The following is a 13199-nucleotide window of genomic DNA, read 5'->3' on the forward strand; positions in this document are numbered from 1 at the left end:
TATAAGTCGATATGTACTTTGGAGAACATTCGAGATTGATAATTAAAAATCATTGGATCTCGATGATCGACGAGTAAGATATAACGTCATGTTACACGGTAAAAAGAATTTCCCATTTCCCATGGCTAATTAAGTACCGCCGATTTGCAAAGTTTTAAATGGTGAGACAAAAATAATTACTATTTATTAATTATCACGCGGCTTAACAATAATAGACCGAGAAAAGATTTCGCGAAATATTTCTTAATCAGCCCTGTAAAATTTGATGATCGAGAAAATCATATACGTGATTTAACTCTAATTTAAATTGGTCCGTTTTATAACATTTTCCGAAAATTAATCACGATAGTTGTTTAATTTATCCTTATTTAATTTAACCATAGAATAGAAAATCACTTAGGCTCACGTGATTAACAAACGGGTCATAATGTATTAAGTAGCACCTTTGGCAAAAATATTTTTTATAAATCGGTAAAAAATGTTTCATGTAACTTGTGTTACATGGAATATAGCTCTTATAAGTTTAGATCTCACGTCAAAATTATCTCATCCCCTTTTCTCCTTTTCAATTACGGCTATTTACGTCAGATTTTCTCGTGTAACCCATACTTTTCCGCTGAATAATTAAAAAAATGTTTATTTCTTGATTCTGCAGTCTGACGTTCCTCTGAATAGGGTTTATATAAATACATCTTAGTAAAAGAGCATGTTCTGTTTTCTCTCTACTTTTATTGAGAAAATTAATTTATTTTCACGAGTATCGTGAGTATTATCTCAAACCTTTTTTCTTGTAATTTTTTTAAAATTTCCCTTTTTCTGACCAATTTATATTATAGGGTGAATTTAAGAACGTTATTGATACTTAGAAAAGTCCAAGAAGAAAAATTATTTTATTTTAAAGAAAAATACTTTTTATACACAGACTATTTTTTTTTTATTCAATTTATTGTTAGAAAAAAAAATACAATGCCAATGATTGAACAATTGAAAAACTTTATTCGTCACGGAAAACAAGCAAACAAGCATGGCAACCCGGATAATAATAGTGGTAATAATGACCAATATCCAATTTCTCCCGCTCCCATAGATAATTTTCAGGCTTACCCTGAAATCAAAACAAGGGTAGATAATTCTTCTGCAATACAACAAATAGTAGCCGAGGAAAGGGAGCAGAGAAATAAAATGCCAACATATCCCGGTTTGGAACGATATCAAATATTAGAAAAAATGGGAGAGTACGTGATATCAAAATTTTTTTTCATATTTTGATAATTAAGGATTATTTGATATCAATTGAATCAGTTAGTTAATAATTCATAAATGGATCAAATAATCAAACGAGTTATCAATTTTTACAGCGGTGCGTTCAGTAACGTCTACAAAGCTATTGATAAAATGACTCAGGAGAAAGTAGCAATCAAAGTAGTAAGGAAGAAAGAATTAAATCATTCGCAGGTACGAGCTTTATTTAATTACTTTGTAAGGTGTGGACGTTTTCATTGTTTTTTTAGTGGCAGTACCAGCCACCTAATCAAGTGAAAACGATAAGAAATTCTCGACAGCATTGGCGCGAACGCTAAATGTTATCAAGGTGACTTTATTCAGGCTTGGGATAGTTCAACTTTGACGTATAGGCCTTTAGAAATTCCATACTGAAACTGTCAGTTTCTCATTCAATCAACTTCTCCTTATATAATTTCCATCGATTAGGAGAAGCATCTTCATCGTGACATGAAAAAGAAGCCTCGTGCAATTGAGGTTAGCTTAAATTTATTGAAAAAAAAAAATATGATGTTGATGCTCAAAATAAAAAAACAAAATATATCAAGCATATCTTCTATTCATTGGTTTTCATTGTGTATGAAAATTGTTCTTCGTATCAGTTTAATTTTCATACCTTTAATTCCTTTGAATTGTAAAAATTGCTTGATAGATTTCTAAAATTAATAAGATGAAAGGTTGTCTAAATTTGCCTTTGTTATTATTATTATTTTAGAGATCGAACATCATCAAAGAAGTTCAAATAATGCGACAATTGAAGCAACCTTCAATCGTATCCCTTTTATCGTTTTCGGAATCTCAAGATTATTACTATCTAGTCCTTGAATTAATGGAAGGCGGTGAGTTATTTCATCAAATAGTGAAACTCACTTATTTCTCAGAAAATTTGGCACGTCACGTTATCGTTCAAGTTGCCGAAGGAATAAGATACTTACATGAAGAAAAAGGAGTTGTTCATAGGTAATAATCATAAATTCGTAAATTCTTTAAAAGCGTGTTGTCTTTTTTTTAAAAAAATAAAAAAAATTATCATAATAATTATAGGGACATTAAACCCGAAAATCTTTTATTTGAGCCCATTCCAATCGTTCCTTCAAAAAATCCACCTCCATTTCCGGGTCCAAATGATGAACCTAAAGAAGATGAAGGAGAGTTTATTCCTGGAGTAGGCGGTGGAGGCATTGGAAAGGTTAAAATTGCTGATTTTGGCCTATCGAAGATTGTTTGGGATGAGCAGACAATGACTCCATGCGGTACAGTTGGATACACCGCGCCTGAAATCGTAAAGGATGAAAGATACAGTAAAAGTGTAGATATGTGGGCGCTTGGTTGTGTTCTATATACTATGTTATGTGGATTTCCACCTTTTTACGATGAAAGTATTCCAGAATTGACCGAAAAGGTTGCCAGGGGTCAATATACTTTCTTGAGTCCTTGGTGGGATCCTATCTCTGATTCATGTAAGTCGTAAAAATTAATCATTATTTGTATCACATTAATTAATATATTCTAACTTTATTTGTATAATTATTGTTTTTTTCTTTAGCTAAAGATTTGATATCAAATCTTCTAACGGTTGATCCAGAAAAACGCTTTACTATAAATCAATTTTTCGAACATCCATGGGTTAAGAATGAGGTGAGTTGAGTATCTAAATAATCAATAAATTTTATTACCAAATTTAATTAATATATTCGAAAATGAACAGCATGAAAAACCCATTCCTAATGCACCGGTTGAAAAAAAGAAGACTGTTGAAAATTATACTATGATTGATTCTCCCCTAATATATGATGAAATTTTAAATACACCCGGCGAAACTCTCAGACGTAAAGACGTACTTTCACCGGGTATATCTCTTAAAGAAGCATTTGATGTTAGTTATGCCGTTCATCGTATGGAAGAAGAGGGAGCAAGAAAAAGAAAAATTAAATTGGGTGGAAAAAGTGGACCTTTAAATCCATTCAAAGGCAAATTAAATTTAAATGCAATGGATGATGACGACGATGACGATGATGCAACAGGATCCTCATCAACAGTTCAACAAATTCCAATAGGTAAAACAGCACCAATTTCTACTGCGAATGAGCGTGTTAACAAGAAAACAGGTTCAAAATTTACCTTTATGCAACCTGCATTACCGAACAAACACAAGGAAGCATCTAGACGTGCAGGTTTTGAGTTAAATTTAGATGGCGCTACATTACTAGGCAGACGGAGAAAGGTTTCTTTAGATCCCATTGGTGTCTAATTTGAATTTAGTTTTAGATTGATAATGATCTTTTGAATTTTCTTTTATAATTGATATTTCATATATGTATATGAATATTTATTACTTTTATAATACTCTGAAAATTGTAATGTACATATATATAGCTTATTTTATTGTTTTTATTAATTTTTTTTTATTAGTATGCTTTTTTTTTGTAGAAAACAAACCGTTTTAAAAAACATTAAATGATGTAATCCATATGATCGATTTTTTGGTAAAGATTCACTTATTTATTATGATATAAATAAAATTATATCATTTACAAATATTAAAGTTATTAAGTAATACCAGTAATTTTTTTATAATAAATAATTGTTATTATAAGAAAAAATATTATCTAGTATTATTATTATATTGAATTTATATTTTATATAAAATTAAATAAATGTAAAAATTATGATAAAGTTTTATTAATATTTTTTTTTCAAATATTTTTTTGAATATATAATATATATTTGTAAAAAAAATTTTCCTCCAATTTATAAAAATATTATATAAAATATTAAATTATACTAAAGTATGTATTTTAAAAATTAAATAATATATTTTTTTAAAAAAATCAAATTTATATTTAATACACAGTAATATTTTATAATTATATTTCAAATTTCTAATTCCATTATATAGATTATAGTAAAAAAACAATAAAAATTCACAATTTTAGATGAAAAATATAAAAAAACAAATATATATATATATTAAAAAAGGAACTTAGCCAAAAAAAATTATACCAGTTTTAGCATTTATTTCAGAAAATTAGACAGATAAAAAGCAGAATTTAAATGTTAAAAGAAAATTTAATATTTTAAACCTTCAATTTGAATTGTATAATTTTTGCAAAATAAAATGCATTTATTTTTTTTTTTGTTTTAAATTTAAAATGATCATATAAAAATTACCAAATTTTAAATATTTATAACTTTTTACGTTTTAAAAATCTAACTGATAATTTAATAGTGCTTATCTTAAAGAATAAAGTTATTACTGGTTTATTTTTTTGAAATTCTATTTTTTTAAAGTATTAAAAGATTTATAAATACTCCAATTTTATTGTTAATTGGTACTATATAATAAAGTAATAAATATTATTTTAAGTATAATTTAGATATTAATTATAATTAATATTTAAATTATTTAATACTAAAAATTTATAATTTAACTCATTAAAAAAAAAACAAATTCTACTTTATATAACAAATAATATATATTATAATAATATGATTGAAAAATTTAATTTTTATAATAAAATAATACTTTTTTAAAATTTTACAAATTTAAATTATTTAAAAAAAAAATAACTTTATTTTAAAGTTAATAATTAAATTAATATTTAAAGTAAGTAATATAAAATTACTATAAGTATTTATTTTAATTCAAATAAATTTACTAAGAAAATAAATAATAAAAATATAGTATATAATTTTTTTAAATGTAAATATAAATATTTTTACAATTTATAAAGGAGGTATAATATATATAATATATATTTTTATTTAATAAAAAAATTTTATAGTATTATAGAATGTCATTTTTTTTAAAAAAAATAAATTTATAAGATTATATAATAAATACAAATTAAATTTACTTCTAATAATGATTTTTATTATTAAATTATTTATTATTAATAAATAATATTAATATAATTATAACAGATAATACTTTTAAATTTAATTTGTATAAGATTTTAAAATTTTAAAATTATTTTATTTCCATTTAATCTTCATATTATAAATATAAGAACCTAAACTAAAAAAAATTTTAAAAACTTTTTCAGATTAAAATAATCTTATCAAAAATATAATATGCAACACCCACAACGTGACTTGCATAATTCTCCCATGTAATACATGGTAACGTGGTAGGTCATAGGTGGTGCCGAAATATTACGGAATTACCGCCACAATTGCCACACTACCTAATGCCCGAATTGCCGAATTATTATTAGAACGAGATCACCATTACACAATTAAATTGGTGCATTACGGCAATTCGGGCGTGTGTTACTTATATCAGGTGTACATTGCCTGATTGCATTGCCAAGATGCCAAGATTCATAGTTAAAGTATAGATAAAATTTTATTCGTTCAGAGTTTTTCTGACATATTTTATTTGGTAATTTTATTCAATAGAACCACTAAACAACGAGAAAACGAAATAAATCGCAAACTAAATATTAGTTTAACAAAATTGAAAAACAATACGATCTATTGCAAAGAAGTTTATACTTTACAGCAAAAAATTATTGTTTCACGCGTTTCTTAATACTTTTTTAAATTTTCAAAGTAATTACTATTTTATTATCGTAATTATTTAAGAGTTTACATTATACAGTTAATACTTTATTTTAGGACGTGTGTAACATAAAAGTATAATACAAAAAAAAAAGAAAAATGTATTAAAATTTAAAAGATCTATTAACAAATTAATATTAAAAGTAAAATATATATTAATCCAACAAATTAACAATTTTAATAGGTAATTATTTTGTGATTATAATATTCTTGTTTAATTATCGTTTTAAGTTCTTTTTTGCTTGATCAAAGCGGGCATCACGGTCTTCTTTGGTTGCTATTAATAAAAGCAAATAAAAAAATTTTTTTTTTTAGAATTTATTACAATCATTAAAAAGGAGATTAAAAGGATTAAAGAATTTTGATACTTACTGCAAACGAGGGAAGTTCCAGGCTTAGTAACCAAAGGCAATGCGAAACATGTCAAACCAGTATTACATTTTTGAATTTGATATTTATTTACAAGTTTTCCATCTTCTGTTGCTACAGTAGCACATTTAGCAAAATCTCCCTTAATACAGGCTATTTGATCAGGTTCACATTCTGTATCCTCGGTAAATGTTTCGAATTTATCTTGTAAAGCTTGAGCATCTTTAGCATTTTGTTTACGAATATCGGCTATATCACGTTTAATAACATAAGAAGAAGAAAGGGCGGCAAAAGCCAAAATTGCAATAATAGCAGAAATTATGAGGACTCTTAATTGAGACATAGTTGATTGATCGTTTTTTAATAAGATAAAATTTATAAAATTTTTTGTTTTTTTTAAACGTTAGAAAGCAAATTGGATATTTTTTTTTCAAAAGAATAAAACTATTGAATATTCTTCTTGATAAAAAACTTGCTCTCGTAAAAATCGACCTCTTTTTATAAGAAAATGATTCAATTCTTGTGCGAAGGACAAGGACTTATATCATACGAGTTATCGCACATAAATGACAATATATTGTAATACGAATCTTTTTTTAGAAAAAGACTTTTATTAAATAGGTAATTATTTATATTACCTTTAAGCTGATGCTTTTTTGTGTTTGTAAATCGAAAATTCGGACATTAACGTACAATTTTCATAACGTATGACAACTTTATCTTTAATTTGTATATATTTATAATTGGATGATTTTTTATTATAAGTTTCTATTTTAAACAATAATTACTTCATTTACATGCAAAGGAACAAAAACATGATTTGTCCTTTGTCTTTTTTTAGAGCCGATAATAATTGACGACTAAAAGCGAGTAAACCCAATAAGAAAACACAATCCCATGTTCTTTTATACCAAAGTAAGCATTAAAAGTTGTCAATCTTCGTTATGATTTTGATGAGAACAATCAAATAATTTTTTTAAGGGTGAATAGGAACATTTCACAAAGGGGAGGGGGCGTAGCGTACACACAATCATTGGCTTAATAGGAATTAACCAAATTAAGACAATGTCTTTTGCGTTGTATAACATCATCATTATATATATTTTATTGAATTGTACAAACTCGGAAAACTTTAACTATGGTAAAAATGCATGTTCAGCCTTATATGTAATGCATATCGTCTCTCTCCTTGAACCTTTTTTTTTTGTAATTTAATCATAAGCGGCAATAAACAAATTCTTCCTTAAAGGATATATTTTTAGAATGGTAAATTTGATAGATTTGATTATTTATTTCTTATATTTTTAATAACGTATGATGATTTTAATTCTTAAAACAAGAAATAAATAGATTACTTATTATATACGTAAATAATATCCAACAATATCCACACAAAATATCATTTATTATTATTCACTAGTGAAAAGAATGAAAAATATAAATAAATATGTATTATAATGTCTGTGATTTATTAATTTCTTAGTTGCATTATTATTTATTTATTTTTTAACAATTAATTCCGGAAAGAAATTTAAAAATATTTTCTTCAGTATTGTTTATTTCTTAAATCAATGAAAGTGATAGAATTATATATGATTGTGCATTCCTTCCTTATAAAATAGACAAGTATTTTTGTAACAGAACCAATTAAATTAAGTTACACATAAATATGATTGTTTATTTTGTGTTAAATTTTGTCAAATTTAAATAAAAAAAACACGGATAATTTAGAAATTAACATCTAAGGGATAACTGATAAAAAAAAAAAAGATTTTGAATTTATGTTGTTGTTATTCTTGTACAAGTAAATTTATGCATGTAGAAAATATTGATATAACGTAAATGTACCCGCGCTTTATGTAATGACGGATAGTAATATTTGAAGTTTAATTTTACTGTTATCATTATCATCTATGGAACATGGCCAATTACGCACGAATTTTTACTCAATGGTTTATAATTACTATACGAGCGTACAATAACCATAAAATTATGTTTAACGAAGAATTTTATTAAAAAAAAAAGGGATGAACTTTGATTAATTGAGACATGAAAGTTATTTTTATTTTTATTTTTTTTTGCAATGTTCCAGGCTATACGATAACAATTTCTTTTCAAAATTATAATACTTGTTTTTTTGCGGTAAATATTGTACTTTATTAAAAAGAGCAAAAATATTTTAGTAAATGAGTAATACCTTAAAGATGATAATCTTAAAATGTTTTTCGTCCCGTATAATACTTTATATTGCCAATTAAAAATGATCAATCATGTGATAAATCATACGTTTTTGCCAATCTGTATAACAATCTCAACATTCACCACGAAATTATATTCCGACTAAGGTCTATGAAGAAATAAAAGATCTTGCTTTAAAATTTCCCCAGTCGATATCTAAAGAAGACTTTATTCAAATAATCGGTCACATTAGTAGTGATGTTATTTTAACACATCAGTTAAATAACGCCCTGGCTGTCCTTGATACAGATGAAGATAAATGTGATTATTTGATAAACTGATTACTCTAAACCTTTAAAAAAGGCTGGTAAGTTCTCTCCCAAAAATATAAAATGTTTTAATATTTTGATAACTGTTGTTTAATTCTCTGTCATATTTGACATTAATAAATAATATTAAATCTTTGTGCTTTTCTTTCTTTCTTTCCTGCTTCTTATCGTAAATACTATTCAAAAAACATATTCTTAGCTCACGATTTAGCAGATTTTAAGGTGACAATAGAGTCTTTAAAGCGAGATCTTCAAAATAATTGTGAGAAAGTTTATGAATTAGAATTATCTTTAGATGAAACTCAAGAAAAATATAATAACGTATTAAGAAATTCGAACAATGAAGCACTGCAAAAATATCTTGCATTGTTAGAACAATTAATTAATGAACAAAGGATACTTGTCGAACAGAATTCCTCGTTAAAAAAAGAAATAGCCCTTAACGAAAGAAATCTCCTTGCCAGAAATGAACGCATTCAAGCTTTGGAACCTTTATTACAAGATGCCCAGGAAAAACTCACCACTCAAAATCAAAAGTTTGAAGCTCAGTTGCAAGCGGTGAGAGAAAGATTAGGAGCAAGCACGCAGTAATAAATCAGTCGTGGAGAAATACCAGAAAAATTCTGAGGAAACTTTAAACTGAAATCAAATTTCAAACAAAGAATATCGCGTGAGATGGCTTTCATCCTTCAAATCCTAGGAGATCATTACATCTAATACTTATTGTCTATAAAAGCACCAATTAATGCTCCTCCTCCTACTACTATACTTATCTCATTTTTGTTGTCTAACGAGGAGTAGTCATTACTGAAAGAAAACTCCTTGCCCGCAATGAATGCATTCAAGCTTTAGAAGCTTTATTACAGGATGCCCAGGAAAAACTCACCACTCAAAATCAAAAGTTTGAAGCTCAGTTGTAAGCACGCAGCGAGTCAATAAGTTTAGGAAGAATATTTAAGTCACTTCATGGAGGAATACCAGTCTCTGATCGTGGTAAGGTACCAGTCAATTCTGAAGATACTTCAAACTGAAATTGCTAAATTCAAATTCAAATTTCAAGAATTAGCCCAAGTATGGAATCCTAGGAGATCATTACATCTAATACTTATTGATGTAATTTGTAGAAATTCAACTTCAATTCAAGTATTATCTTTGAGCGTGTTTTATTCAGTCTTTTGAATGAACTAATCAAAGCTATTGGCTAAATACAATTATAGAGGTGTAAAACTTATTGAGATCTTACAATGTGGAAATAATGAGAGAAATAAACAATGATAACATATGTTAATTATGTTTAACAAAAAAAAAAAGGATTAATATTTAGTTAAACTAATTTGGATCGACAATGATCTAATGCGTGAAATTATAATATACGAAATAACCAAAATAGTACTAATGCATAGCATAGTAAATAAATAAGACTTGTCATCATAATAAACCTCTTTTAATTCGCTATTTTTTGTAATTTTTTGGGCACACGCACCAGTCGCCAGATAATTGACGTAATTTTTTCGTCCCGTACACAATCTATAACACAAAGATGATCAATCATGTGAAAAAATCATACAAGAAAATATCAACTAAAGTCTATGAAGAGATAAAAAATCTTGCTTTAATATCTAAAGATGGTTTTATTAAATTAATCGGTCACATAAGTGGAGATGTTAATCTAACGAATCAGATAAATGCCGCCCTGATAAAGAAGATAAGCGTGATCGTGATTACTTGAAAATTTCTAGAGAAAACTGATAAATTCTCTCACGATAGTATGGCCTAATATTTTATGAGTGTTGATTAATACTTTTCCGCGCTGTTATATTTGTTGTGCTTTTCCTTCTTCCTGCTTCTCATCGTAAACACCATTCGTATATCCGTAAATCAAAGATTGAAAAGGATATAATGCAATAACAGTATTATGTCAGTCTGAATCATGTGATTTCTCTTAGCATTTTTTTCACGAATCAAGGTGTTTCGATCAATGTAAAATGCTTCACAATGTTATGAAATAGTACATCCAATATCTTGGATTTCTTGAGATTGGAGGATGAATCGTCATTATATGCAGATATGTCTCTTATTAATCAGAATCTTTCTCTTCTGACGAGCATGATGACCCTGCATAATTTATTCTGTCTCATTTTCTGAGTGAAATTCTGAAAGAAGATCCTTCCTATGTCATGAAAAAACACTATTAGTATCATGTTCCTTCACAGCAGTAAATAAATTTGATCATAATTGCAAATTTATCAACCTTGTGTCATTTTTTACTTCACCAATGTATTGTTTGTTAGGTTATCATGGAATTTGTTTCTGAAACTGGTTCAAAGCTTACTTTCAAAGCTTTAACTGTGCAGGCGGGTGGATGCGACATTGGTCCGAAAAGCTGAATCAACATTCTTCCTGTTCCTCTTGAAGTTTGTCAATAAATTCTTTCAGTTCAGTTGTAGATAGAGGTATGATCCGAGTTCTAAAAGACCATCCGGATTGAATTCGGATGCTCATTAGCACATCCAGATTCAATCTGGATCGTCAAACTAATCTTAATTCTGGCCAAAATTGTAATTTTGGGCGGAATTGAAGTTTCAATAACGAGAGTTAGCTCTGCCTAAACTTTTAGTACTGGTCCAAACTAACTATAATGCTGGTCAGAATTAAAAATCGGATCAATCCGTCAAAAATAATCGGATACAGATATCCGATTTCAATTTGGATGAACGGATCAATCCAAATTGACCAGATTACAGATCGTAGCACTAGTTGTAGAGAATAATCAGATATAATCTTGTTCAATTTGTTTATTATGTTTACATGATTGTTGATTTCTGTAGTAATGCATACATATAATCTTAAGATCATTATGGAATGTAAATATAATTGACTTTGATTTGTGTATTTATAATTGTTCATTGTTAGTATTTCGTTTTGCTAAGATATTTTGTTACGATAGACTTAAACATCTCAAGAAAGAATAAAAATTGAGTTTATAACAATGATTATCACCTGGCTACTAATTGGTATTTAGGATTTTTTCCGCCAGTTAAAAACTGGTAGACCAATTAGTATATCCAGGATAAAAAAGTTATTTGCTGATCTAGTTTATTAGTATATAAATGGATCATTATCCTTTGGTGCCAGTTATAAACAGCGAACCAATTGGTATAGGATGATATAATCTAACAATGAATATTAAATAAGTAGCCAGAAATCATATAGCTGTGTAATAATATTAAATGCAATAGTGTAACAATCGCATGAAAAAATCTCTAAATATTTATACTTCTGTCTCAGAAAAAGTAGAAATCGAAGAGTAAATGTAGACAACAATAAGAATAGTACACAGAATTTATTGGTCTTTAATTACCAATAGGCGAAGGAGAAAGATAGTTGGGTATGTTAATATGTTATTTATTATCACATTTATGATATATATATATATATATTATGTAAGGGAAATTCAGAATAAACTATTATAACGTTTCTATTATGAGAGATTACAACATTTTAATCATTATGGCCAAATTATACATGAAAAAAGGAGCCTGTATGAAGGAAAAAACTCATGTGGAAGTTGAACCTAATAACAGAGTTATGCAGTTTAGTCACAAGAAGATATGTAATATGATAAAACATTCAGAAGTTTTAGATGATGCGTGGAGAAGAATGATTGCTGAAAAAGATACTTTAATAATTATAGATAAAGTTGGAAGTGATATGTATATCTTAATCTAATACAGATGTTTAATTATATTAAATTTAAACTTAATTATTGCTACAGTGCGGTACCTCTATAACCAACCCAATTTTATAGTCATAATGTGACATTTTCAAAAAGATGTCACATTAGCAAAAAATAATATTTTAAAATTCTAACCGATAATTTTAATAAAGCATATCAAGAGCTTTTAAACTTATCGGATTAGATTAAAAAATAATAAATTTTGCTAGTGCTACATAAGTTTGAAGTTCAGGTAATTTATTATGATAGGAAAATTTTGAGAATAAGTGATTTTTGTATAACATAAAAAAAATAATCATTTGATAGTGCTTATTCAAATAAATCATTTTAGTTTATAAACTTACCCATGCTTTGTTAAAAAAATTTTGAAAAAAAATTTTGAAAAAATTTTGGTAGTTTTTATTTAGAAAATTTCAAAGTTTACACGAAATGTTTGAACACGGGTCATGTGAAATATAATGACACCAATGTCACACCTTTTACTTTTTCTATGTAATATAATGTATTTTTAACTGCTCTGCAAATTTACTTAAGGCATCAATGGGGGTTTTGAATGCCGTTTTTGACTTATATATGAAAAACTGTCTTTGCCGATCATTTCCTAAATTTTTTAAGAGTGATCGGCAAAATCAATTATTCATAGGTAAAGTCAAAACTGACATTCAAAAGCACCTTTGATGCCTTAGGTAAACTTGTAGAGCAGGCAAAAATCCATTTATCTACTAATTTTGAAGTTTATGCTA

At 27.0% G+C, this 13199-nt stretch overlaps 4 protein-coding genes across 4 annotated transcripts; 3 read left to right on the plus strand and 1 right to left on the minus strand.

Moving 5' to 3' along the window:
- Positions 1 to 706: 706 nt before the first annotated feature.
- OCT59_016521 (uncharacterized protein) lies at positions 707 to 3875 on the plus strand (the record flags this gene model as incomplete). Its single annotated transcript, XM_025321359.2, has 8 exons — positions 707 to 762; positions 837 to 1235; positions 1359 to 1455; positions 1711 to 1758; positions 1997 to 2241; positions 2326 to 2741; positions 2828 to 2919; positions 2990 to 3875. 8 exons carry the CDS (start codon positions 707 to 709, stop codon positions 3530 to 3532), a joined length of 1896 nt encoding a protein of 631 aa, XP_025169086.2. The 3' UTR covers positions 3533 to 3875.
- Positions 3876 to 5808: 1933 nt separating this feature from the next.
- OCT59_016522 (uncharacterized protein) lies at positions 5809 to 6678 on the minus strand. Its single transcript, XM_025321358.2, has 2 exons — positions 6217 to 6678; positions 5809 to 6121 (listed from the first exon to the last, which is right to left on the minus strand). The coding sequence occupies exons 1-2, from the start codon at positions 6554 to 6556 to the stop codon at positions 6063 to 6065; spliced, it is 399 nt and encodes a 132-aa protein (XP_025169085.1). The 5' UTR covers positions 6557 to 6678; the 3' UTR covers positions 5809 to 6062.
- A 1795-nt stretch (positions 6679 to 8473) lies between these two features.
- On the plus strand, positions 8474 to 9899 carry OCT59_016523 (uncharacterized protein; the record flags this gene model as incomplete). Its single annotated transcript, XM_025327879.2, has 5 exons — positions 8474 to 8485; positions 8559 to 8712; positions 8920 to 9307; positions 9649 to 9713; positions 9781 to 9899. 5 exons carry the CDS (start codon positions 8474 to 8476, stop codon positions 9897 to 9899), a joined length of 738 nt encoding a protein of 245 aa, XP_025169084.2.
- A 2331-nt stretch (positions 9900 to 12230) lies between these two features.
- On the plus strand, positions 12231 to 12449 carry OCT59_016524 (uncharacterized protein; the record flags this gene model as incomplete). The annotated part of the gene is made up of 1 exon (XM_066145755.1): positions 12231 to 12449. One exon carries the CDS (start codon positions 12231 to 12233, stop codon positions 12447 to 12449), a length of 219 nt encoding a protein of 72 aa, XP_066003507.1.
- Positions 12450 to 13199: the final 750 nt, after the last annotated feature.

The sequence above is a fragment of the Rhizophagus irregularis genome, chromosome 25, assembly GCF_026210795.1.
Source record: "Rhizophagus irregularis chromosome 25, complete sequence".
Lineage (NCBI taxonomy): Eukaryota > Fungi > Glomeromycota > Glomeromycetes > Glomerales > Glomeraceae > Rhizophagus > Rhizophagus irregularis.